The 23,479-nt window shown below is 45.6% G+C and overlaps 1 protein-coding gene across 2 annotated transcripts in view; it reads left to right on the top strand.

Annotated features, from left to right (window-relative positions):
* The first annotated feature begins 505 nt into the window (after positions 1 to 505).
* LOC140406610 (dolichyl-diphosphooligosaccharide--protein glycosyltransferase subunit 2-like) overlaps positions 506 to 23,479 on the top strand; it is a 74,885-nt gene continuing 51,911 nt past the window's right edge. For both annotated transcript variants that reach the window (XM_072494613.1, XM_072494612.1), the window contains exons 1-7: positions 506 to 606; positions 8,274 to 8,461; positions 10,166 to 10,261; positions 10,992 to 11,167; positions 14,481 to 14,556; positions 17,397 to 17,531; positions 21,202 to 21,378. In XM_072494613.1, coding sequence (XP_072350714.1) covers positions 564 to 606; positions 8,274 to 8,461; positions 10,166 to 10,261; positions 10,992 to 11,167; positions 14,481 to 14,556; positions 17,397 to 17,531; positions 21,202 to 21,378 — 891 coding nt within the window. In that variant the 5' untranslated portion in view covers positions 506 to 563. The remainder of the gene's footprint in view (positions 607 to 8,273; positions 8,462 to 10,165; positions 10,262 to 10,991; positions 11,168 to 14,480; positions 14,557 to 17,396; positions 17,532 to 21,201; positions 21,379 to 23,479) is intronic.

The following is a 23,479-nucleotide window of genomic DNA, read 5'->3' as shown; positions in this document are numbered from 1 at the left end:
ATTTGGTTGGATTGTACAAATGCTTCAGGGAACCCGCAAAGTGACCATGTGTGGTATGTACCACGTGGCTGCGCTGGGTGGGGACGGGCTACTACCTGTCAGGTGCTCCCCACTCCCGCGCTAAATGATTGACAGCTGGCGGCAGCCAATGGGATTCAAACACATCTACCTCGCCTCCCGCCCACCATCACAACCCCCTCGAACATATTTTAAAAGTTGTCTCCGACCACCAGCAGACGCCTGACATCGGGACCTTATTGGAATTCCACACATTTAAAAATATGAATTAAATTCATCTGGCATCTACCAACGGTGCGGAGAGGAGCGGAAAGGGGGGGGGGCGAATAATTCAGCACCGTCGGCTCATCATTAATATATTTTTGTCACACAGGTTTGAGTGGATTGATCAAAATAGATCTGTTGATAATCAGCTCAGATTGTTACTGCTGAAAGGATTGGGATGTTTAATTTCATGTCCTGTCCTGTTCCCCCTCTCCCCGCGCAGGGAGTGACATGGTTGGGTCCGCCAACCCGGAAGTGGATGTTGACCTCCCAGCGGCTGGATGACCTCTGCCCCCCGAGAGCCGGTGACAATGGGAGCTGCAGGTAAACGGGGGGCGAGTGTGAGAGGGGCCGGGGTGGAGAGGGAGAGCGGCGGTGAGGTACAGGCCACCGGCACCCTCCCGCCCAGCTGCTGGAGAGGGGTTGAGCGCTCGCTGCGGACGTGGCTGTAATCCTCCTCCGCCCCCCCCCCCCCCCCCCAGTCACTGCTCTGCCTGTCCCGGGCTGAGGGAGAGAGTCCCGGGCTGGGGGGGGAATGGGGGAGGGAGAGAGTCCCGGGCTGGGGGGGGGGAATGGGGGAGGGAGAGAGTCCCGGGCTGGGGGGGGGGGAATGGGGGAGGGAGAGAGTCCCGGGCTGGGGGGGGGGGGAATGGGGGAGGGAGAGAGTCCCGGGCTGGGGGGGGGGGGGAATGGGGGAGGGAGAGAGTCCCGGGCTGGGGGGGGGGGAATGGGGGAGGGAGAGAGTCCCGGGCTGGGGGGGGGGGGGGGGAATGGGGGAGGGAGAGAGTCCCGGGCTGGGGGGGGGGGGGGGGGGGAATGGGGGAGGGAGGGAGAGAGTCCCGGGCTGGGGGGGGGGGGGGGGGGGGGAATGGGGGAGGGAGAGAGTCCCGGGCTGGGGGGGGGGGGGGGGGGGGGAATGGGGGAGGGAGAGAGTCCCGGGCTGGGGGGGGGGGGGAATGGGGGAGGGAGAGAGTCCCGGGCTGGGGGGGGGGGAATGGGGGAGGGAGAGAGTCCCGGGCTGGGGGAGGGAGAGAGTCCCGGGCTGGGGGGGGGGAATGGGGGAGGGAGAGAGTCCCGGGCTGGGGGGGGGGGAATGGGGGAGGGAGAGAGTCCCGGGCTGGGGGGGGGGAATGGGGGAGGGAGAGAGTCCCGGGCTGGGGGGGGGGGAATGGGGGAGGGAGAGAGTCCCGGGCTGGGGGGGGGGAATGGGGGAGGGAGAGAGTCCCGGGCTGGGGGGGGGGAATGGGGGAGGGAGAGAGTCCCGGGCTGGGGGGGGGGAATGGGGGAGGGAGAGAGTCCCGGGCTGGGGGGGGGGGAATGGGGGAGGGAGAGAGTCCCGGGCTGGGGGGGGGGGAATGGGGGAGGGAGAGAGTCCCGGGCTGGGGGAGGGAGAGAGTCCCGGGCTGGGGGGGGGGAATGGGGGAGGGAGAGAGTCCCGGGCTGGGGGGGGGGGAATGGGGGAGGGAGAGAGTCCCGGGCTGGGGGAGGGAGAGAGTCCTGGGCTGGGGGGGAGGGCGGGAGAGACGGTGTGGAGAGGAGCGGAAAGGGGGGGAGGGGGGCGAATAATTCAGCACTGTCGGCTCATCATTAATATATTTTTTTCACACAGGTTTGAGTGGATTGGTCAAAATAGATCTGTTGATAATCAGCTCAGATTGTTACTGCTGAAAGTCCTGGGCTGGGGGGAATGGGGGAGGGTGAGAGTGCCGGGCTGGGGGGAATGGGGGAGGGAGAGAGTCCTGGGCTGGGGGGAATGGGGGAGGGCGGGAGAGGGTCCTGGGCTGGGGGGAATGGGGGAGGATGGGAGAGAGTCCTGGGCTGGGGGGAATGGGGGAGGGCGGGAGAGAGTCCCGGGCTGGGGGGAGGGCGGGAGAGAGTCCTGGGCTGGGGGGAATGGGGGAGGGCGGGAGAGAGTCCCGGGCTGGGGGGAATGGGGGAGGGTGGGAGAGAGTCCCGGGCTGGGGGGGAATGGGGGAGGGAGAGAGTCCCGGGCTGGGGGCAATGGGGGAGGGCGGGAGAGAGTCCCGGGCTGGGGGGAGGGCGGGAGAGAGTCCCGGGCTGGGGGGAGGGTGGGAGAGAGTCCTGGGCTGGGGGGAGGGCGGGAGAGAGTCCCGGGCTGGGGGGAATGGGGGAGGGTGGGAGAGAGTCCCGGGCTGGGGGGGAATGGGGGAGGGAGAGAGTCCCGGGCTGGGGGCAATGGGGGAGGGCGGGAGAGAGTCCCGGGCTGGGGGGAGGGCGGGAGAGAGCCCCGGGCTGGGGGGAATGGGGGAGGGCGGGAGAGAGTCCTGGTCTGGGGGGAATGGGGGAGGGCGGGAGAGAGTCTCGGGCTTGGGGGAATGGGGGAGGGCGGGAGAGAGTCTCGGGCTTGGGGAGGGCGGGAGAGTCCCGGGATGGGGGAGGGCGGGAGAGAGTCCTGTAACGGGGGGGGGGTGCATTCAGTACAATCGTTGCTGATAGCCTCAACGCCACTATCCTGCCTCCCCACTACACTTTGAGTCCCTTGTTAGACGAAAATCTATCTGCCTCTGCCGTAAACCTTTTCAATGACCCTGCCACTACCACTCCCTGGGAAGCAAATTCCACAGACTCATGGCCCTCTTGAGAGAAAAAATGTCTCATCTCTGTGTTAATTGGGAGACCACTTATTCTTTTAAACTGTCCCCTTCTGGTCTCTCCACAAGGGGGGCATCGTTTCAGAATCTACTCTGTCAGACTCTCTCAGGCCCTTCTATGTTTCAATAAGATTGCCACTCATTCTTCTTAATTTCAGTGGATACAGGCCCAACCCATCCAAACTTTCCTCATAAGAGAATCTCCTTATCCCAGGAATCAGTCAAGTGAACCTTCTCTGCACTGATTCCAATTAAATTATGCCTTTCTAAATAAGTAGACCAAAACTCTACACAGTATTCCAGATGTGGTCTCACCAATGGCCTATACAACTACTGTAAAACTTACTACTTTTATATTCCGTTGTCATTGCAATAAATAACATTTAATTTGCCTTTCTAATTACTTGCTGTACCTGTACACTAATTGTGCAAACTCCACATGGACAGTGACCCAGAGCCGGGATCGAACCTGGCACCTCGGTGCCGTGAGGCTGCAGTGCTAACCCACTGTGCCACCGTGCTGCCACGGCTGAATATATACTTGCGCAATTTGCTCATGACACAAGATGGGAGGAAAGTAAGCTGTGAAGCAGACATAATGGTTCTGCAAAGGGACTAAGTTAGATTAAGTGAGTGGGAAAAACATTTTTAGATGGAGAATAATGTAGGAAAATGTGAACTTGTCCACTTTGGTAGGACGTATACAGAATCAGTATTGAAATGAACAGAAGATTGCAAGATTCTGATATACAGAGGAATCTGGGTGTCCTGGTACATGAATCACAAAACATTCTCCCCGTGTTTGCGTGGGTTTCACCCCACAACGCTTGTGATTCCAGTGTCCCGGATGGCTTCATCTGCAGAAAGTGCACCCAACTGGAGCTCCTCACAGACCGCCTGGTTCGGTTGGAGCAGCAATTGGATGCATTTAGGAGCATGTAGGTGGCGGAAAGCGTCATCGATCGCAGTTATGTAAATGTGGTCACACCCAAGGTGCAGGCAGAGAAATGGGTGACCACCAGAAAGGGCAGGCAGTCAGTGCAGGAATCCCCTGTGGTTGTCCCCCTCTCTAACAGGTATACCCCTTTGGATACTGTCGGGGGGGGGATAGCCTGTCAGGGGAAAACAGCAGCAGCCAGAGCAGTGGCACCACGGCTGGCTCTGATGTTCAGAAGGGAGGGTCAAAGCGCAGAAGAGCAATGGTAATAGGGGACTCTATAGTCAGGGGCACAGATAGGCGCTTCTGTGGACGTGAAAGAGACTCCAGGATGGTATGTTGCCTCCCTGGTGCCAGGGTCCAGGATGTCTCCGAACGGGTAGAGGGCATCCTGAAGGGGGAGGGCAAACAGGCAGAGGTCGTTGTACATATTGGTACTAACGACATAGTCAGGAAGGGGCATGAGGTCCTGCAGCAGGAGTTCAGGGAGCTAGGCAGAAAGTTAAAAGACAGGACATCTAGGGTTGTAATCTCGGGATTACTCCCTGTGCCACGTGCCAGTGAGGCTAGAAATAGGAAGATAGAGCAGCTAAACACGTGGCTAAACAGCTGGTGTAGGAGGGAGGGTTTCCGTTATCTGGACCACTGGCAGCTCTTCCGGGGCAGGTGTGACCTATATAAGAAGGACGGGTTGCATCTAAACCGGAGAGGCATAAATATCCTGGCCGCGAGGTTTGCTAGTGTCACACGGGAGGGTTTAAACTAGTATGGCAGGGGGGTGGGCACGGGAGCAATAGGTCAGAAGGTGAGAGCATTGAGGGAGAACTAGGGAATAGGCACAGTGGGGCTCTGAGGCAGAGCAGACAGGGAGAATTTGCTGAACACAGCGGGTCTGGTGGCCTGAAGTGCATATGTTTTAATGCAAGAAGTATTACGGGTAAGGCAGATGAACTTAGAGCTTGGATTAGTACTTGGAACTATGATGTTGTTGCCATTACAGAGACCTGGTTGAGGGAAGGGCAGGATTGGCAGCTAAACGTTCCAGGATTTAGATGTTTCAGGCGGGATAGAGGAGGATGTAAAAGGGGAGGCGGAGTTGCGCTACTGGTTCGGGAGAATATCACAGCTGTACTGCGGGAGGACACCTCAGAGGGCAGTGAGGCTATATGGGTAGAGATCAGGAATAAGAAGGGTGCAGTCACAATGTTGGGGGTTTACTACAGGCCTCCCAACAGCCAGCGGGAGATAGAGGAGCAGATAGGTAGACAGATTTTGGAAAAGAGTAAAAACAACAGGGTTGTGGTGATGGGAGACTTCAACTTCCCCAATATTGACTGGGACTCACTTAGTGCCAGGGGCTTAGACGGGGCGGAGTTTGTAAGGAGCATCCAGGAGGGCTTCTTAAAACAATATGTAGACAGTCCAACTAGGGAAGGGGCGGTACTGGACCTGGTATTGGGGAATGAGCCCGGCCAGGTGGTAGAAGTTTCAGTAGGGGAGCATTTCGGTAACAGTGACCACAATTCAGTAAGTTTTAAAGTACTGGTGGACAAGGATAAGAGTGGCCCTAGGATGAATGTGCTAAATTGGGGGAAGGCTAATTATAACAATATTAGGCGGGAACTGAAGAACATAGATTGGGGGCGGATGTTTGAGGGCAAATCAACACCTGACATGTGGGAGGCTTTCAAGTGTCAGTTGAAAGGAATTCAGGCCTGGCATGTTCCTGTGAGGAAGAAGGATAAATACGGAAATTTTCGGGAACCTTGGATAACGAGAGATATTGTAGGCCTCGTCAAAAAGAAAAAGGAGGCATTTGTCAGGGCTAAAAGGCTGGGAACAGACGAAGCCTGCGTGGAATATAAGGAAAGTAGGAAGGAACTTAAGCAAGGAGTCAGGAGGGCTAGAAGGGGTCACGAAAAGCCATTGGCAAATAGGGTTAAGGAAAATCCCAAGGCTTTTTACACGTACATAAAAAGCAAGAGGGTAGCCAGGGAAAGGGTTGGCCCACTGAAGGATAGGCAATGGAATCTATGTGTGGAGCCAGAGAAAATGGGCGAGGTACTAAATGAATACTTTGCATCAGTATTCACCAAAGAGAAGAAATTGGTAGATGTTGAGTCTGGAGAAGGGTGTGTAGATAGCCTGGGTCACATTGAGATCCAAAAAGACGAGGTGTTGGGTGTCTTAAAAAATATTAAGGTAGATAAGTCCCCAGGGCCTGATGGGATCGACCCCAGAATACTGAAGGAGGCTGGAGAGGAAATTGCTGAGGCCTTGACAGAAATCTTTGGATCCTCACTGTCTTCAGGGGATGTCCCGGAGGACTGGAGAATAGCCAATGTTGTTCCTCTGTTTAAGAAGGGTAGCAAGGATAATCCAGGGAACTACAGGCCGGTGAGCCTTACTTCAGTGGTAGGGAAATTACTGGAGAGAATTCTTCGAGACAGGATCTACACCCATTTGGAAGCAAATGGACGTATTAGTGAGAGGCAGCATGGTTTTGTGAAGGGGAGGTCGTGTCTCACTAACTTGATAGAGTTTTTCAAGGAGGTCACTAAGATGATTGATGCAGGTAGGGCAGTGGATGGTGTCTATATGGACTTCAGTAAGGCCTTTGACAAGGTCCCTCATGGTAGACTAGTACAAAAGGTGAAGTCACACGGGATCAGGGGTGAGCTGGCAAGGTGGATACAGAACTGGCTAAGTCATAGAAGGCAGAGAGTAGCAATGGAAGGATGCTTTTCTAATTGGTGGGCTGTGACCCGTGGTGTTCCACAGGGATCAGTGCTGGGACCTTTGCTCTTTGTAGTATATATAAATGATTTGGAGGAAAATGTAACTGGTCTGATTAGTAAGTTTGCAGACGACACAAAGGTTGGTGGAATTGCGGATAGCGATGAGGACTGTCAGCGGATACAGCAGGATTTAGATTGTTTGGAGACTTGGGCGGAGAGATGGCAGATGGAGTTTAATCCGGACAAATGTGAGGTAATGCATTTTGGAAGGTCTAATGCAGGTAGGGAATATACAGTGAATGGTAGAACCCTCAAGAGTATTGAAAGTCAAAGAGATCTAGGAGTACAGGTCCACAGGTCATTGAAAGGGGCAACACAGGTGGAGAAGGTAGTCAAGAAGGCATACGGCATGCTTGCCTTCATTGGCCGGGGCATTGAGTATAAGAATTGGCAAGTCATGTTGCAGCTGTATAGAACCTTAGTTAGGCCATACTTGGAGTATAGTGTTCAATTCTGGTCGCCACACTACCAGAAGGATGTGGAGGCTTTACAGAGGGTGCAGAAGAGATTTACCAGAATGTTGCCTGGTATGGAGGGCATTAGCTATGAGGAGCGGTTGAATAAACTCGGTTTGTTCTCACTGGAACGAAGGAGGTTGAGGGGAGACCTGATAGAGGTCTACAAAATTATGAGGGGCATAGACAGAGTGGATAGTCAGAGGCTTTTCCCCAGAGTAGAGGGGTCAATTACTAGGGGGCATAGGTTTAAGGTGAGAGGGCAAGGTTTAGAGTAGATGTACGAGGCAAGTTTTTTACGCAGAGGGTAGTGGGTGCCTGGAACTTGCTACCGGAGGAGGTGGTGGAAGCAGGGACGATAGTGACATTTAAGGGGCATCTTGACAAATACATGAATAGGATGGGAATAGAGGGATACGGACCCAGGAAGTGTAGAAGATTGTAGTTTAGTCGGGCAGCATGGTTGGCACGGGCTTGGAGGGCCGAAGGGCCTGTTCCTGTGCTGTACATTTCTTTGTTTGTTCTTTGTTAACCCAAAGATGTGCAGGCTAGGTGAATTGGCCACTCTAAATTGCCCCTTAATTGAAAAAAATGAATTGGGTACTCTAAAAAAAAAAAAATTTTTTTTAAAAAAGTATATATTCAGCCCCTTCACCCAGATCATTGCCTAGATTGTAAATGGTTGAGGCTCCAGCACTGATCCACTCTCCACCTGTTACATCTCGCCAACCTGGAAATTGCCCATTTATGCATCGTGCCTACTTAGTTAGCCAATCCTTTAACCCTGTCAACATGTTTGTGGTGTGGGAAATCTCAAATTTAGCTTCTGAAGAATTGGCACTTCCATTTCCAAATCTCTCTTTCTGTTCAGTTTCACTATCTTTTATTTTGTTCCTATTGTCGATCGGGAAGTGATCAGAAGTGGAAGACCTTCAGTGTCATTATGGGGAGTGATGGAGTGATACATGTTTGTCTTCAATTTGTGGTACTTTACTGCTATTGAGGTGTTCACATCAGTCAATTCTGCAGACGCTTGTGATTCAAGCAAGCCCTTGCAATGTGCTGTCCTTATTGAACTCATAAACCCCAGAGTTAATATGCCTCAATTTAATGAACATTATACAAAAAAGACTTTGTGTAATCTCTCTTTATCTTTTACTTAATCTGTATTTCTCTCTTTGCGTTTCAGGTACAGGGACTCTGTTCACCTTGGCCTTGCTGGCCGTTACTCAGGCCATCACCCTTAAGCACTATTTGTCAAATTCTGATATTGAAAGATTAACACAAACTTTAAAGCAGCCTTATTCTAATTTGGAGAATGCCTATTACACCATAGTAGGCTTGCAAAAGCTTGGGAGTCAAGTACCAGATGAGCAGGTGAGCAGTTGTAAAAAGAGAATGTATAACTTAACTAGATTTCACTAATATAAGAGGTCATATTGATATAAAACCTTTAACATAATGAAATAAAACGCATTGTGTCAAGTGACCAAAGGCTTGATCAAAAAGGTATATTTTCGGGAGCGCCTGAAAGAAAGAAAGTGAGGTAGAGAGGTATACGGTGGGGATTCCAGAGCCTGTGTCAAAGCAAATGGAAACGCGGTCACCAATGGTGGAATAATTAAAATCAAGAGGCAAGAATTGGATGTAAAAATATCTCCGAGCATTGTGGGGCCGGAGGAGATTACTGCGGTATGGAGGGGCAAGGCCATGGACTAATTTTAAAATCAAGACTTTGCTTGACGGGAGGAGCCAATGTAGGTCCGCAAGCACAGGAGCGAGTCACGTCTAGAAATAACAAAGACATGAATGAGGTTTTCAGCAGCAATTGAGCAATGACGAGCAAAGTCGGGCAATGTTGCAGCAGAGATAGAAATAGGTGGTCTTAATGATGGTGTGAATGCAAGGTCAGAAGCTCCTCAGATTGTCTTCCTTATCGACTTAGTTTCATCATCAGGAGACACTGGGTCAGATGTGCAGTTGGATAGGTATTCTGGATTTAGTCAGAACTCCGCCATTGTCCACTAATTTTAGGTGTTCCTATTCTGCACCATTGCTGCTCCTGAAGTCAAAGGCCAGGAAATAGATTGTCTACCATCTTGTATTCAAAGAAATTGAGAAGACAAAAAATGTCTTTATTCTGGGGCCATGTGTGTCACTGGCAAGGTCAGCATTTATTGACTACCACAAGGTGACCTTGAGAAGTTGGTGGTAAGCCCTTTTGGACCATTATAGTCCATGTGGTGAAGATACTCCAGAGATGTTCAGTGGAGAGCTTTCATGTTTTTACCAAGTGACCCTGAAGGAACAACAATATATATACAAGTCGGAGTGGAATGTATGTTGGAGGTAATGTTTTTTTCCACGTACCTGTTGTCCTACCTGTTCTAGGCACAGGCAGTCGCAGGTTTGTCGTCAAGGTGCATAACCAACATGAGTTACACAATAGTGTATTTGGTACATTATTTAGTACATTACCTGAAATTGTATCGACATTTTCCTGTACAATAGGCAGTTAGTTATTTCAGAACTTTCAGTAATGTGATGGGCGATTTGTCCAAAAGTTGGAAAATGAAATATCTCTGATTCTTTTGAAATAACCTTCGCGCCAAAGACCTTGCTTGCTTACATATTTCCCCCACCCCCTAAAATGTGGCTAGTACAGAAATGATGACAGCTTTCTGGGAAAAATAAGGGAGACTCCAAAGGTAAAGAGAGCTTTGAAAGTTTGCAGTTCAATGTTTAAGGGAAAACGGATCAGCCTGAAGAAAATGACATTTTTCTTTGGGCTGAGTTTTGCAGCTCTAGCCTCTTTTACATGTATTGACAATGCTGTTTTAACTGGTTGGTCTATTTTAATTTGTTTTCTTAACAATGTAAGGATTAGTGTTGAGAGAATGATATCTGATTCACAGAATCACACCGCAAAATTTTAGAACCATGTTGCCTGGATTTCGTTTCCATTGTTTTCTTTAAAAACATATAAGCAATTAATACTATTCTTTGTTGATTCTTAAATAGAAAGAACTATACCAGTAGTTTAAAAAGTTACTTCTGAATCTGTTTGTAATTTCCAATCAGACCGCGTGTAACTTTTTGAAATCGCAAGTGGACTCCAGAAATGTCGATTCCCTTTTTTACGCTGCTGAAGCAAGTCAAGCCCTCTCTAATTGTGAGGTAAGTTATGCAGAAAATAACTTTTAAGAAGAAATGGTTGACTTTGCTGTGTAAAGCATATGGAAAATAATTTCTGTGTGATATAGTCAGCTTTCCACTGACTCATTCACCCTATAAGTTGCAGGCCCTCAGTAGTAATTCCTATATTGAAATGAGTCTTAAGATTTTGCTAATGGACCCATGTGAAAGCACAGAAGTAGTAATAGCGGAAAACTGGTGCTCTAAACTGTACTTCCATTGTATTGTTATTCAGGGGCATGTTGGAAGCACTAATACCGATTTGACCAGCCGCATGATCATACCAGCAAGGGATAATAGTTTAGAGTTGGAGATTTCATGGCGCTTACGCTGCCAGCTTTAATTGAGAAGCCTCCATATTGTTTCCATAGCTTTGGAAAGTTAGAACAGCAGGGTTCACAGTCCAGAGAAGGCTATTTTCATGTGTGAGGCTGGAAAAACAAAATGACTGTATTAGTAGTAGTCTTCATGAGTGGGACAGCACTCCAGTTGAACAATATTATTTTTATGTCGGAGTACATCTATGGACTAATATTGCAGTCCCTTTATTCCATAGATGTATGCCTCTATCCCACTGAGACATGCAGAAATGTTGGCATCCTCAGCGTCACGACAAGGAAGAGAATATGACATTGAATGAATGACTGACTGCGTGACAAGTAGCAAGGTCAATGAGCAGACACTTATTTTTTTCTTCCAAATACATTTGCAGATTGCAGTCAGCAATGAAACTCGAGATCTCTTGTTGGCAGCAGTGAGCGATGATACCTCGATCACCCAGATTTACCATGCAGTCGGAGCTTTGAGCAATTTTGGCCTTCCTATGGTATCTCGGGATGTTCTTGGAGCCCTTGCTGCTCACATCTCTAAAGATGATGGCTCCTTGGGGTATGTCATTCCTTATATTCCTGTTCTTAGTGAACACTAGAAATTTAATAAGATCTGTTTGTATAGAACCAATATATAAATCAGGATCTTTACAAGTCAGTCGTAGATATACGTGTGAATACTCATGTAACCACAGTGTAAGTTTTCAACTACTTTGCAAAGAAACTATGAAGTTTTTTTTAACAAAAATTCTTTCAGCAATTACATAACCATCCTTTGCAGAAACAGGCCTTGCTCAGTGTGGCAATAAAGAATGTGAAATGTAGGAATTAAAAGTGTAGACGGGCAGAACTAAATAACATCTGGCCCTGATCACTGGCTATCTAATTCCTGAAACACCGCTATTTCAGCTGTATTTGTACTTTTATTTCTTATCACTGGTTTGTCCTGCTTGAATTTTGTGTGCCTGGAAGTTTAAAAGGAGCTGTTCATAGACTGACCCCCACTACTGGCCACAGTGGCAGATGGAATTTAACTCTGAAAAGTGTGAGGTGATGCACTTTGGAAGGAGTAACGTGACAAGGGAGTACTCAATGAATGTCAGGACACTAGGAAGCTTAGAGGAACAGAGGGAGCTTGGAATGCTTGTCCACAGATCCCTGAAGGCGGCAGGACTGGTTAATTGTACAGTTAAGGCATACGGGGCACTTGCCTTTATCAGTCGTGATGTAATGTTCGCATTACATTCACCCCCACCATCTGGTCTGGGCTTGCCAAATCCTACCAACTGTTCTGGCTTGAGACAATTCACATCTCTTTAACCTGTGACTCCCTCTCTCCATCTGGACCTGTAAAGACTTAATTACCTGCAAAGACTCGCATTCAAAGTGCCGTCTTGCATGTTCTTGGAGCCCTTGCTGCTCACATCTCTAAAGATGATGGCCCCTTGGGGTATGTCATTCCTTATATTCTGGAACCTACCTCTTCATTCACCTGAGGAAGGAGCAGTGCTCCGAAAGCTAGTGATTCGATACAAACCTGTTGGACTTTAACCTGGTGTTTTAAGATTTACTGTTTATCAGTCGTGGCATAGACTATAAGAGCAGGGGGGTTATGTTGGAGCTGTACAAGACTTTCGTTAGGCCACAGTGTTCGTTTGGAGTACAGTGTTCAGTTTTAGTCGCCGCACTATAGGAAGGGTGAGATTGCACTAGAGAAGGTGCAGAGGAGATTCACCAGGATGTTTCCTGGGATGGAGCATTTTAGCTATGAAGAGAGGCTGGGTAAGCTCGGGTTGTTTTCTTTGGAGCAGAGAAGGCTGAGAGGGGACCTGATTGAGGTGTATAAGATTATGAGGGGTATGGACATGGTGGATAGAAAGCACCTGTTCCCCTTAGTTGAAGGTCAATAAGAGGGGGCATAATTGTAAGGTGAAAGGCAGGAGGTTTAGAGGGGATTTGAAGAAACAATTTTTCACCCAGAGGGGGTTTGGAATCTGGAGTTCACTGCCTGGGAGAGGAGATGGGGCAGGAAACCGCAATCTATTAAATGTACTTGGATGAGCACTTGAAATGTCACAATACTCAAGGCTATAGGCCAAGTGTTGAAAAGTGGGATTACATAGAACATAGTGCAGTACAGCACAGTACATGCCCTTCAGCCAACGATGTTGTGCCGACTATTTATCCTAATCTGAGATCAACCTAACCTACACCCCTTCAATTTACTGCTGTCCATGTGCTGTGTAAGAGTCGCTAAAATGTCCCTAATGACTCTGATGCCACCTCTGCTGGCAGTGCATTCCAAACACCGACCACTCTCTGTGTAAAGAACCTACCTCTGACATCTCACCTATACCTTCCTCCAATCACCTTAAAATTATGTCCCTTCGTGACAGCCATTTCCACCCTGGGGAAAAGTCTCTGGCTATCCACTCTATCCATGCCTCTCATCACCTTGTGCACCTCTGCCTTCTTCGCTCCAGTGAGAAAAGCCCTAGCTCCCTCAACCTTTCTTCATAAGACATGCCCTCCAGTCCAGGCAGCATCCTGGTAAATCTCCTCTGTACCCTCTGCAAAGCATCCACATCCTTCCTATAATGAGGCAACCAGAACTGGACACAATATTCCAAGTGTGGTCTAAGTAGAGTTTAATAAAGCTGCAGCAAAACCTCGCGGCTCTTAAACTCAATCCCTCTGTTAATGAAAGCCAACACACCATACACCTTCTTAACAACCCTATCAACCTGGGTGGCAACTTTGAGGGATCTATGTATGCGGACCCCAAGATCCCTCTGTTCCTCCACACTTCCAAGAATCCTGCCTTTAACCCTGTATTCAGCATTCAAATTCGACCTTTCAAAATGAATCACATCACATTTATCAAGGTTATCTGCCACTTCTCAGCCCAGCTCTGCATCCTGTCAATGTCCTGCTTAAAGACACCCATTTCTTTTTCCTTTGACTTACATTTTCATCCCTCTCCTCCCTTCTGTGTTTATCTGTCATGTACGTAGAGTGTGGGGGCAAGTTAAAGTGGGTGATTAGGAATTAGATAGCTATATTTGCGGCATATTTCATATTTTATTATAGTTCTTACAAATAAAATAATTGTTTAAATGATCAGACCTGGTGATTGTAATTATTGGGGAGCCAAGGGCCAAAGACTTTGGGTATTTTTCTAACAAATTATTGGTTAATTCAGCTGTGTTGAGGTTCCGGGTCAAGTGGGGTTGGAATTGGCCACACACTAGCCCAGGGTGTTGTGACATTAGCTCCTACGGTTTTATACCAAGTAATCCATGAAGAGAAAGTTTAGGACACTAATCTTGTCTGTAAACTACAGATGTCATTCGGGCAGAAGGAAGGAAGTTGTGCTTTACTCAGCTTTGAAACGAAGAGTACGCACAGAGACTAAATTCAGAAAATAAGAAAGTATTTGAGTCTTCTGACGTGTTTGGAGGAGGTTATCTAAGCATGATAGGAAAAGTAATTTTGACCAAATAGATAATACAAAAAGTGCAAGAGGTAATTATTTTGAAATCTCAAACTGAGTGTCTCAATAAAATGATCCCAGGTGTGGAGAAATAGTGTAAGATTACAGATCTATTACATTAATGTTTTCTTTTATCAGGACATTGCGGTGTGCGATTGCAAGGTCTAAGAGTACAGGGTCATTAAGTAGAGCTTCTTCTGACCACCTCCACAATGTACAATAAGGGAATGAGATTGCAAATTCGTAAAGGGAAATTTGCCACGGCAAAAATTGAATAAAAATCATTAAATCTGTACTGTAACTTAAATTAGCACATCATGTACAGGAGAACGGACCTCTTAAAATTAGACGTCACTAAATGAGGTGTTCTTGTTTACAGAATTATCCATGCATTGTTTGCAACTTCCTACCTATCTCAGCAGGCTGATCTAAGAAGTATCGTGGAGGAGATTGAGGTAAAAACTTTGTTTCGGAGTCGTGTATGGGATTGGGTAGGGGAAAAAAAACTATTGAAGTGAATAAGATAGAAAAGTTAATTTCTAAATTGTTAATGTATAGGTACAACTGTCACACTTGACACCAGTGTTAAGGAGATCGCATTTCGGCTTTTGAAAAATTCTTCCGTTTTTTTAGAATAAAGTAGTCACGCCTGAAGTATAGATGGGATAGACAGTTAAACTACAGATGAAAACAATAGAACAAAGATTGCTATAATAAATATACATATTTACATCACATATACATCACATTATGATAAATATTGTTTGTATGTACATGTGTGTGAATTTCAGACCAGCTGGATGAAGGTAATCCAGAACTTTGCGTTTTTGCAACTTGTGGTGCTAAGCTTTGCATTTGTTTCAAAAATAATTTTAAGTATTTCACAAATAGTTGTGTGAACCCGTCCGCTTTTGTTAACTACCTTATGTTTAATATTGCAATTATTCCGACCTTGCTTTTCCCTTTTTAATACAATTAAATTTGAAAATTTGATCAATGCTATTGGTGTACATATCGTCTAAGGCTGACTTTACAGCATACTGTCAATTATTATACCTTTGAGACATCCATAGAGTCATTTTCCCTGTCCAGTAATCATCTCCCAGGTGTTTCCAAGTCGGTTTACAATTGCAATTTGCTTGTGAGCTTAGTTTTCTTAAATATGTGTATTAACACAAGGCACATGTCAGGACTCTGGTGGAATAGTCTGCACTTGCCTGAGTACAGCTACAGCAACATGCAAGATGCTCCACACCATCCAGGACAAAGCAGCTCGCTTGATTGACACCTCATCCATCACATTCAACACCCAGTCCCCCCTCCACCGATGCGCAGTAGCAGCAGTGTGCATGATCTTCAAGATGCACTGCAGCAACTAACCAAGGCTCCTTCAACAGCACCTTCCAAGAATGTGACCTCTACCATCTAGAAGAGAGGGGCAGCACGTGCATGGGAACCACCACCACCTGCAAATACACCTCCAAACTCCACACCATCCTGACTTGAAACTCAAGTCACTTTTCCTTCATTGTCCTGGGTCAAAATCCTGGATTTCCCTCCCTAACAACACTGGGAGTACATACACTACATGGACTGCAGCAGTTCATGAAGGCAGCTCACCTTGGATATAAAATACGAAAACTCAATAAACAAATTTCCAAAAAAAAAAAGAAGGCAGCTTACCACCACCTTATCAAGTGGAATTGGGGACAGACAATAAATGCTGGCCTAGTCAGCATTTCCTGGGAAAGAATAAAAACAAACATATCCCGATAACTAGCTAAAATTAATAGTTGTCTGCGAAACTAGCCTTTAACTAGTTATGTACAGTGTCTTCATTGGATCGCCATTGTTTTCCAAAGATGGCAAAACAATGTTGCACTAGACTTTGGTAAGCATATTTGGTAAACAGTTACAAAACTAGTGACGAGTACATTTCACAGCAGTTATTCAAACTAGCTGGTTGGTTACCGTTAAAAGTTAACGAAACAATTCTGAAATTAATTTTCTTGTTGCTGATCCGTCTATGGAAGTTATCTGACCTAACTAGCTTGCTGTGCATGAGTTCCAGGCAGACTGATTTGGGTTGGAAAAGCAGCTTTGAAAAGAGTATCAGAAACTTGAGAACTTGAATGACATAGAGGCAGCTGCTAATGAATTACAAATTGCATAGCGTGTTTATAAGTTTTTAGAAAACTAAAAAGTAATTGAAATAAAATATAGCAAGAACATTCTTTCATGACGCACGACAACGCAGAATCGCCGAGCAGAAACTTAGAGCAAAGCTCCGCAGACATGAGTACAGCCTCAACCAGGACCTTGGATTCATGTCGCATTACATTCACCCCCACCATCTGGCCTGGGCTTGGGAAATCCTACCAACTGTCCTGGCTTGAGACAATTCGCACTTCTGTAACCTATGATTATCCGTCACTCCAGTTGCTCTGTCTGGACCTGTAGACTTAATTATCTGCAAAGACTCGCATTCAAAGTATCGTATTGCATCTTTGACTTTGTCTATATAAACGTTTCTGGAAACCACCTCTTCATTCACCTGAGGAAGGAGCAGTGCTCTGAAAGCTAGTGATTCGAAACAAACCCGTTGAACTTTAACCTGGTGTTGTAAGACTTCTTACTGTGCTCACCCCAGTCCAACGCCGGCATCTCCACATCATTCTTTCATGAGTCAGACTTATTTTTGATCATTAAATACCGGGATAGAACTAAAGCCAATACAATGCTAATTTTTAACACTGATACTTTTTTTGCTACAGTTAACCGTAGTAATTTTTTATAGGGTATTTCAATGATGGAGAGATATTGAATCTGTTGCATAGTTTCTCATTATGTTCTCTATACTTCTGCATACCTCCTCTTGTGAAATCAATACATGCTTGGTTAGGACAATCAGTGCTGTTCTTTGACTAAAAGGTGAAAGTCTTCCCAACTTTGGAGGAACTAGTGTTAAATCTGGTACTAATAGCAACCTCACCATCGCTAGTGAGAGCTTTTTCAAAGGCAGACATCGTGAAAACAGGGTGCGACTGTGAGGCTCCATAACCTTTTCTGAAGAAATACAGCTTTTCTTCAAGTTTAATGGTCTGTATTTGTCACTACAAATAGTTGATCTCCAACTGAAACTTTAACTTAACTTTCTTGAATTTAGACTTCATACAGATATATCAGACAAAAGCTGCTATTGGATGTAGACAGTAACATAAAACAGGTTCAAGTTTAAAAGCAATTTTCTTTAAGGAATTCTTATCAATAACTTAATACATGCATTTTGTTTTAGGATCTGGTTGCACGTCTTGATGACCTGGGAGGTATTTATCTTCAGTTTGAAGAAGGATTAGAAACAACAGCTTTATTTGTGAGTGCTGCTTATAAGCTGTCTGACCATGCTGGAATGGAGCCAGCAATCAAAGAGGTAAGCACAGGGAAGCTAAAGAAACCAGGCATATTATAGAACTGATGCTGAGTTCCCTTGAAAAATACCCTGCTTAGACTTTTTCTTGTTATGATATTTTCAAACATCCTCGGGTACATTTTGTGACGGTGCTGTATGTTTTGTTGTGCGTGCTAGCAGGAGGAATGCATTTACACATCAAGGCTTTTAGACCATTTTATTTTGTGTATTTTCCACACAGGATCTGTATGTGTGGGGAAAAATGAATCCTTGCTTTTTAATATATTCTCTCACAGCTATGCTCTGTTTCTTACCACCTCTCAGCAAATCAATGTCCATGTCCCTATAGGGCAGCATGGTAGCATAGTGGTTAGCACTATGGCTTCACAGCACCAGGGTCCCAGGTTCGATTCCTGGCTTGGGTCACTGTATAGGGCAGCACGGGAGCATAGTGGTTAGCACTATGGCTTCCACAGAGCCAGGCTCCCAAGTTCGATTCTCGGCTTGGGTTACTGTCTGCGCGGAGTCTGCACGTTCTCCCTGTGTCTCCGTGGGTTTCCTCCGGATGCTCCGGTTTCCTCCCACAAGTTCCAAAAGACGTGCTATTAAGTAATTTGGACATTCTGAATTCTCCCTCTGTGTACCCTAGCAGGAGCTGAAATGTGGCGACTAGGGGCTTTTCACAGTTACTTCATTGCAGTGTTTTTATCCTACTTGTGACAATAAGTATAATATTTTATTGTGAACGTATCATGTGACAGTTGGGGTCCTAGCGCAGATCCCTGCGGTTCCCCACTCGTCCTAGCCTGCCAATTGGAAAAAGCCCCATTTATTCCAACTTTTTGCTTCCTGTCTGCTACCCAGCTTTCTATCCATCTCAAGACACTATCCGTAATCCCATGCACTTTAACTTTACATAGTAATCTATGTGAGACCTTGTCAAAAGCCTTCTCAAAGTCTAAATAAACCACATCCACTGGTTCTCCCTGGGCAACTCTACTGGTTACATCTTCAAAGAATTCCAGTAGAATTGGCAAGCAAGATTTCCTTTTTGTAAATCCATGCTGACTTTGTCTGATTATACCACTGCTCTCCAAATGCTGTGCTATGAAATCCTTGATAATGGACTCTGGCAACTTCCCTAATAAAAAATCAGGGAGGAGGACTGTGATATACTTGAACAAATTGCCATTTAGAGGGAGGAGGTTTTAGTGGGCTTAAAAGTGGATAAATCACCAGGCTCAGATGAGATGCATCCCAGGCTGCTTTGGGAGGCAGGAGAGAAGAGGTTCTGACAATTTTCAAATCTTCCCTGGCGACAGGAGAGGTGCCAGAGGACTTGAGGACATCTTAATGTGGTACCTTTATTCAAGAAGGGTGGTAGGAATCAATCAGGAAATTACAGACCAGTGAGTCTAACATCAGTGATAGGGAAACTATTGGAAAAAATTCTGAGTGACAGAATTCATCTCCACGTGGGGAGGCAAGGATTAATCAATGAGTGTCAGCATGACTTTGTCAAAGTGAGATATGTCTTACAAATTTGATTGCATTTTTCAGAGAGGTGACTCGGTGTGTAGATGAGGGCAGTGCAGTTGATGTATTCTACAGGGACTTTAGTACGGCTTTTGCCAAGGTCTTGCATAGGAGACTGGTCAAAAAGTTACGAGCCCATGGGATCCAGGGCAATTTGGTAAATTTGATCCAAAATAGGCTTCGCGGCAGGAGACAGAGGGTGATGGTCCAAGGTTGTTTTTGTGAATGGAAACTGACCAGTGATGTCCCGCAGGAATCGGTACTGGCTCCCTTGTAAACATAGAATATAAGGGCAGGGAGGTTATGCTGGAGCTGTATGAAATGCTGTTTAGGCCACAGCTTGAGTACTGTGTGCTGTTCTGGTCACCACATTATACGAAGGAAGTGATTACACGAGAGTGGGTGCGGAGGAGATTAATCAGAATGTTGCCTGGGCTGGAGCATTTGCGCTATCAAGAAAGTCTGGATAGGCTGGGGTTGTTTTCCTTGGAGCAGAGAAGGCTGTGAGGGGATCTGATTGACGTGTATAAAATGATGAGCGGCATTGATAGGTGGATATGAAATAATCTTTCCACTTAGCAGAGGGGTCAATAACGATGGGGCATAGATTTAAGATAAGGGGCAGGAGGTTTAGAGGAGATGTGAGGAAAACATTTTTACCCAGAAGATGGGTGGAATCTGGAACTTACTGGTTGAAAGGGTAGTAGAGGCAGGAACCCCCACAACATTTAAGAAGCATTTAGATGAGCATTTGAAATATTATAGCATACAAGGCTACAGGCCGTGTGTTGGAAAATGGGATTCGAATAGATAGGCTTGATGGCGGACGCAGACACGATGGGCTGAAGGGCCTCTTTACATGCTGTAAAACCTCTGACTCTAGTGAAAATATGCAGGCTGGAGGAAAAGTGTGATTCATGACCTTGAGACTGAATGTTAATGGTCATTTTTGTGATATTCTCATCCCTGTTCAATTTGCTTACACCCCATGTTATGCTACCTCCTGGATTATGATGCATTGGTCAAAATTGTAGTAAATTTGTCCTTCCTGCATAATATGATCTTGGCACTTTGGTGGTATTCTGGCCTTCAAATCATAAGGCCATAGGTTCAAGACCCAGTCTGTACCCCAGAACTGTGCAATTTGGTCAGGTTTTATGTAGAGTCACCATTTCAGCCACACATATATATTCAAAGTTCTGCCCATTTAGTGCCTATTTCCCCTTTGTACAGGGGGAAAGAGAATATACATTGGTACTTGAGCTATAGTACTGAGATTGTTTTAACTTTGTTTGGATGAACTCAGATTCTCGATAAACAAGGGCGTTCCTGATGAGCAACCGGTTGAAAGGTTATCCGGAGTAGGCAGGAGGTTACAATCAGAAATGTCATGATCTTATTGAAGAGCAGGCTGAAAGGGCTGAATGGCCTCCTGCTCCTCCTATACGAGTATCATATACCAGACAAGTATTCACTTAACCTCATAAGTCTATTGAAATTCTTGTGGCTATGTCACTTAATTAATTTTGTGGTTGAACATTATATAAAAAGTAACCTTTTCCTTCAAGCTAGAATCACTGTTGAACTATTCATTGTATTAAATATTGCTTTGGGTGATGTACATACTGTATAAGGTATTCCGAAAAGTTAATTGAATCTGATCTTCAGACTTTCAAAGTAAATAGATTGCTGGGTTCTCTCTTTCGGAGAGATGACGGATGAGAGGGGATTTGATAAAGAATTGCTCAAAATCACGAAGGGGCTGGTCAGTGTAGATAGGGAGAAACTGTTCCCACTCCGAAAAGGATCAAGAATGAGAAGGGGTAGATTTAAATTGATTTGCAAAAGCTACAAATGGGAATTGAGAAAATGCCTTTTCATACAATGAGTGGTTCTGGTGGGATGCATTACATGGAATTGTGGAGCAGGCAGGTTCAATCGAGGCATTCAAAGGTGCATTAGATGATTTACTTGAATAGAAACAATGTGTAGAGGTATAGGGAATGGCACCAAGTCATGGTGCCAGTTTGGACCCGATGGGCCAAACAGCCTCCTTTTGCGCCGTAACAATTCTGTGATATCATGTTGATCAATCAATTTGTTGGTTTTATGCATGTCAGAAAGTCTGCAAGTCTCTTGCGCTTTTTAATTTCAGGACCAAGTCATTCAGCTTGTTAATGCTGTATTCAGCAAGAAACATTTTACCACGCTGTCTGAGGCTTTCAGCATTGCCTGTGCTGCCGCGGCTTTGTCCCATAATCAGTATCACATTCCAATTATTGTGGTAGCTGAAGGAATTGCCTCTGTTTCCCACAAGAAGCCCAGCCTAAAGGTAACTTCTCTTAGATCTACAAATTTGATTTAGCTTAGTTCAACCTTTTTGTTAAGGTAACTTCATTGTTCAAACTGAGAAGCTTTTTCTCTTACTGAGGTAATAGGAATTTGCAGCTACCTTCGAAGCTTTCTCTGGATCAGTGGCTTCACCTTGCTCAAGATTTGAATCTCATTGCCCTCTACTGACTTTTGCATTCATGTACCTGAAGTGTAAGGATGCCTCAACAATATCCCCTTGTGACTTGAAATCAGATATTTATGCCTGTTGCAGATACATTTCTGGCAGGGGATGAGATATAATAAATGCTTCATTATAGGAATGTCAGGTATACGAGTATGCTATTTTATATGAACAGGAATATTATGCAGCGTAATATCAAATGTAGTAATGTCACTTTAAGATTCTGAATTGTTGAAACCGATGTTGGGATCAGTTTCCAATTCAAATCTTCGATTTCAGAGCTTGGGGAGCTGTTAAATCAGGAGAAACGGTGGATCTGGGGTGGAGTGCCTAGCACCTCTACTCCCTGTGATTGTCATTCTACCGGTTAGATGGGGAGTGCAATTCATCATGTGGCCCAGTTAAAGCTGGTGGCCTCCTGGAGGGTTCAAGGTAGTATGGACTTCTGATCACGCACCTTGTGGGCCATGGAAGGCCCCATCAGCAGCAAGATCCAGCTGGCTGAAACACCTTTGTTCCCAGCAATAAACCCCCACCTCGGGTCTATCTCTCTAGCCCGGGTGAACCCAACCTCGCTTATCTGGGTTCCAGGGCTGCTTCCATATTGCTAGTTCTTGCCAGCTGCAGTACCAATAGTAGCCACTACTCCCAGTGGCTCAGCTGGGACTACAGAGCTGTTGACTCACTGATCGGCCAGCAGCTCTTGGAAGTGAGCTGGCAGACAATTAAGTATCTTATGGGCATTTGAATCATGCCAGGGCCTCCTGAAACTGTCATAGTTGGGTTGCCTCCGGCTTTCTGGCCTGGCATCTGAGCCACCACCATAGCCATTGAGTTCAGGTGCATGCATGCTAATTGCACAATCACATATCTGCAAAAAATATGAAGTTCAATCCCAGGCTTTTGGATGAGTTCAAGGCCTTTGGGTGAACACTGTCATTAAGCCATTAAAAGGCCCAAAAGCTACCTCAGTGGGTTAGTTTAATCTTATTAAAGTAATCTTTAGGATTTGTGTTTTAAAATATATTTTGATCATCAGACTGTGTACAGTCATTAGCGAGTGAAAATTAGAAGCCACTTGTCTGAAAGGATCTGAAGTAACTTGTAGTCTTGTGATATTTGATACTTGTGATATTTCAACATTCAAATGCAAAAACCTATTGAAAGTATCGCCTTAAGCCATGGTAGGGAATAATGCCAGCTAACCTGACATTTTAATATTGGAAACCCTGTAAAAGAGTTTCTGAGGGCTGCATTGTTCCATGTATAATTTTGACATAATGGGTAGATTCTAGATAACTACATAGAGATAAAATGTTATATTCTCAAAGGATTCAAAATAAAACCACAGTGGAAATTATAATTTTAACATGACCGATGCGCTGAAGAAAATGTGCCTAATCTTGTTGCTCCATGGAATGAGAGCAATTTTGTCGAATCAATTCTGGCTCATTAAGAAATGTAATTTTGGAGCCACAGTGATGATTAGGTGGGAACTGGTATCCAGTTTTGAACCATGGGGCTTGTTTAGCACAGTGGGCTAAACAGCTGGCTTGTAATGCAGAACAATGCCAGCAGCGCGGGGTTCAATTCCCATACCGGCCTCCCCGAACAGGCGCCGGAGTGTGGCGACTAGGAGCTTTTCACAGTAATTTCATTGAAGCCTACTTTGACAATAAGCGAATGTTATCAAAGAAGAACATGTGGGATTTGTGGGTACTTGAAGGACAGGAATCACCTTTTACACTTTTTTTTAAAAAAAGGACTGAAAATAAATTATCTGAAACAAAAATGACATTTTGTCAAACAGTGTTATTATTTCGATCAATTTTAAATAGGATGTGGATCCATCTGACGACTTGATTCAATTTAAATGCTTGGTAATTTCAACACAATGCTTGCATTGTTTTGTGACTGT

This window comes from Scyliorhinus torazame, unplaced genomic scaffold, assembly GCF_047496885.1.
Source record: "Scyliorhinus torazame isolate Kashiwa2021f unplaced genomic scaffold, sScyTor2.1 scaffold_713, whole genome shotgun sequence".
Lineage (NCBI taxonomy): Eukaryota > Metazoa > Chordata > Chondrichthyes > Carcharhiniformes > Scyliorhinidae > Scyliorhinus > Scyliorhinus torazame.
This window is presented reverse-complemented; position numbering and strand designations above follow the sequence as displayed.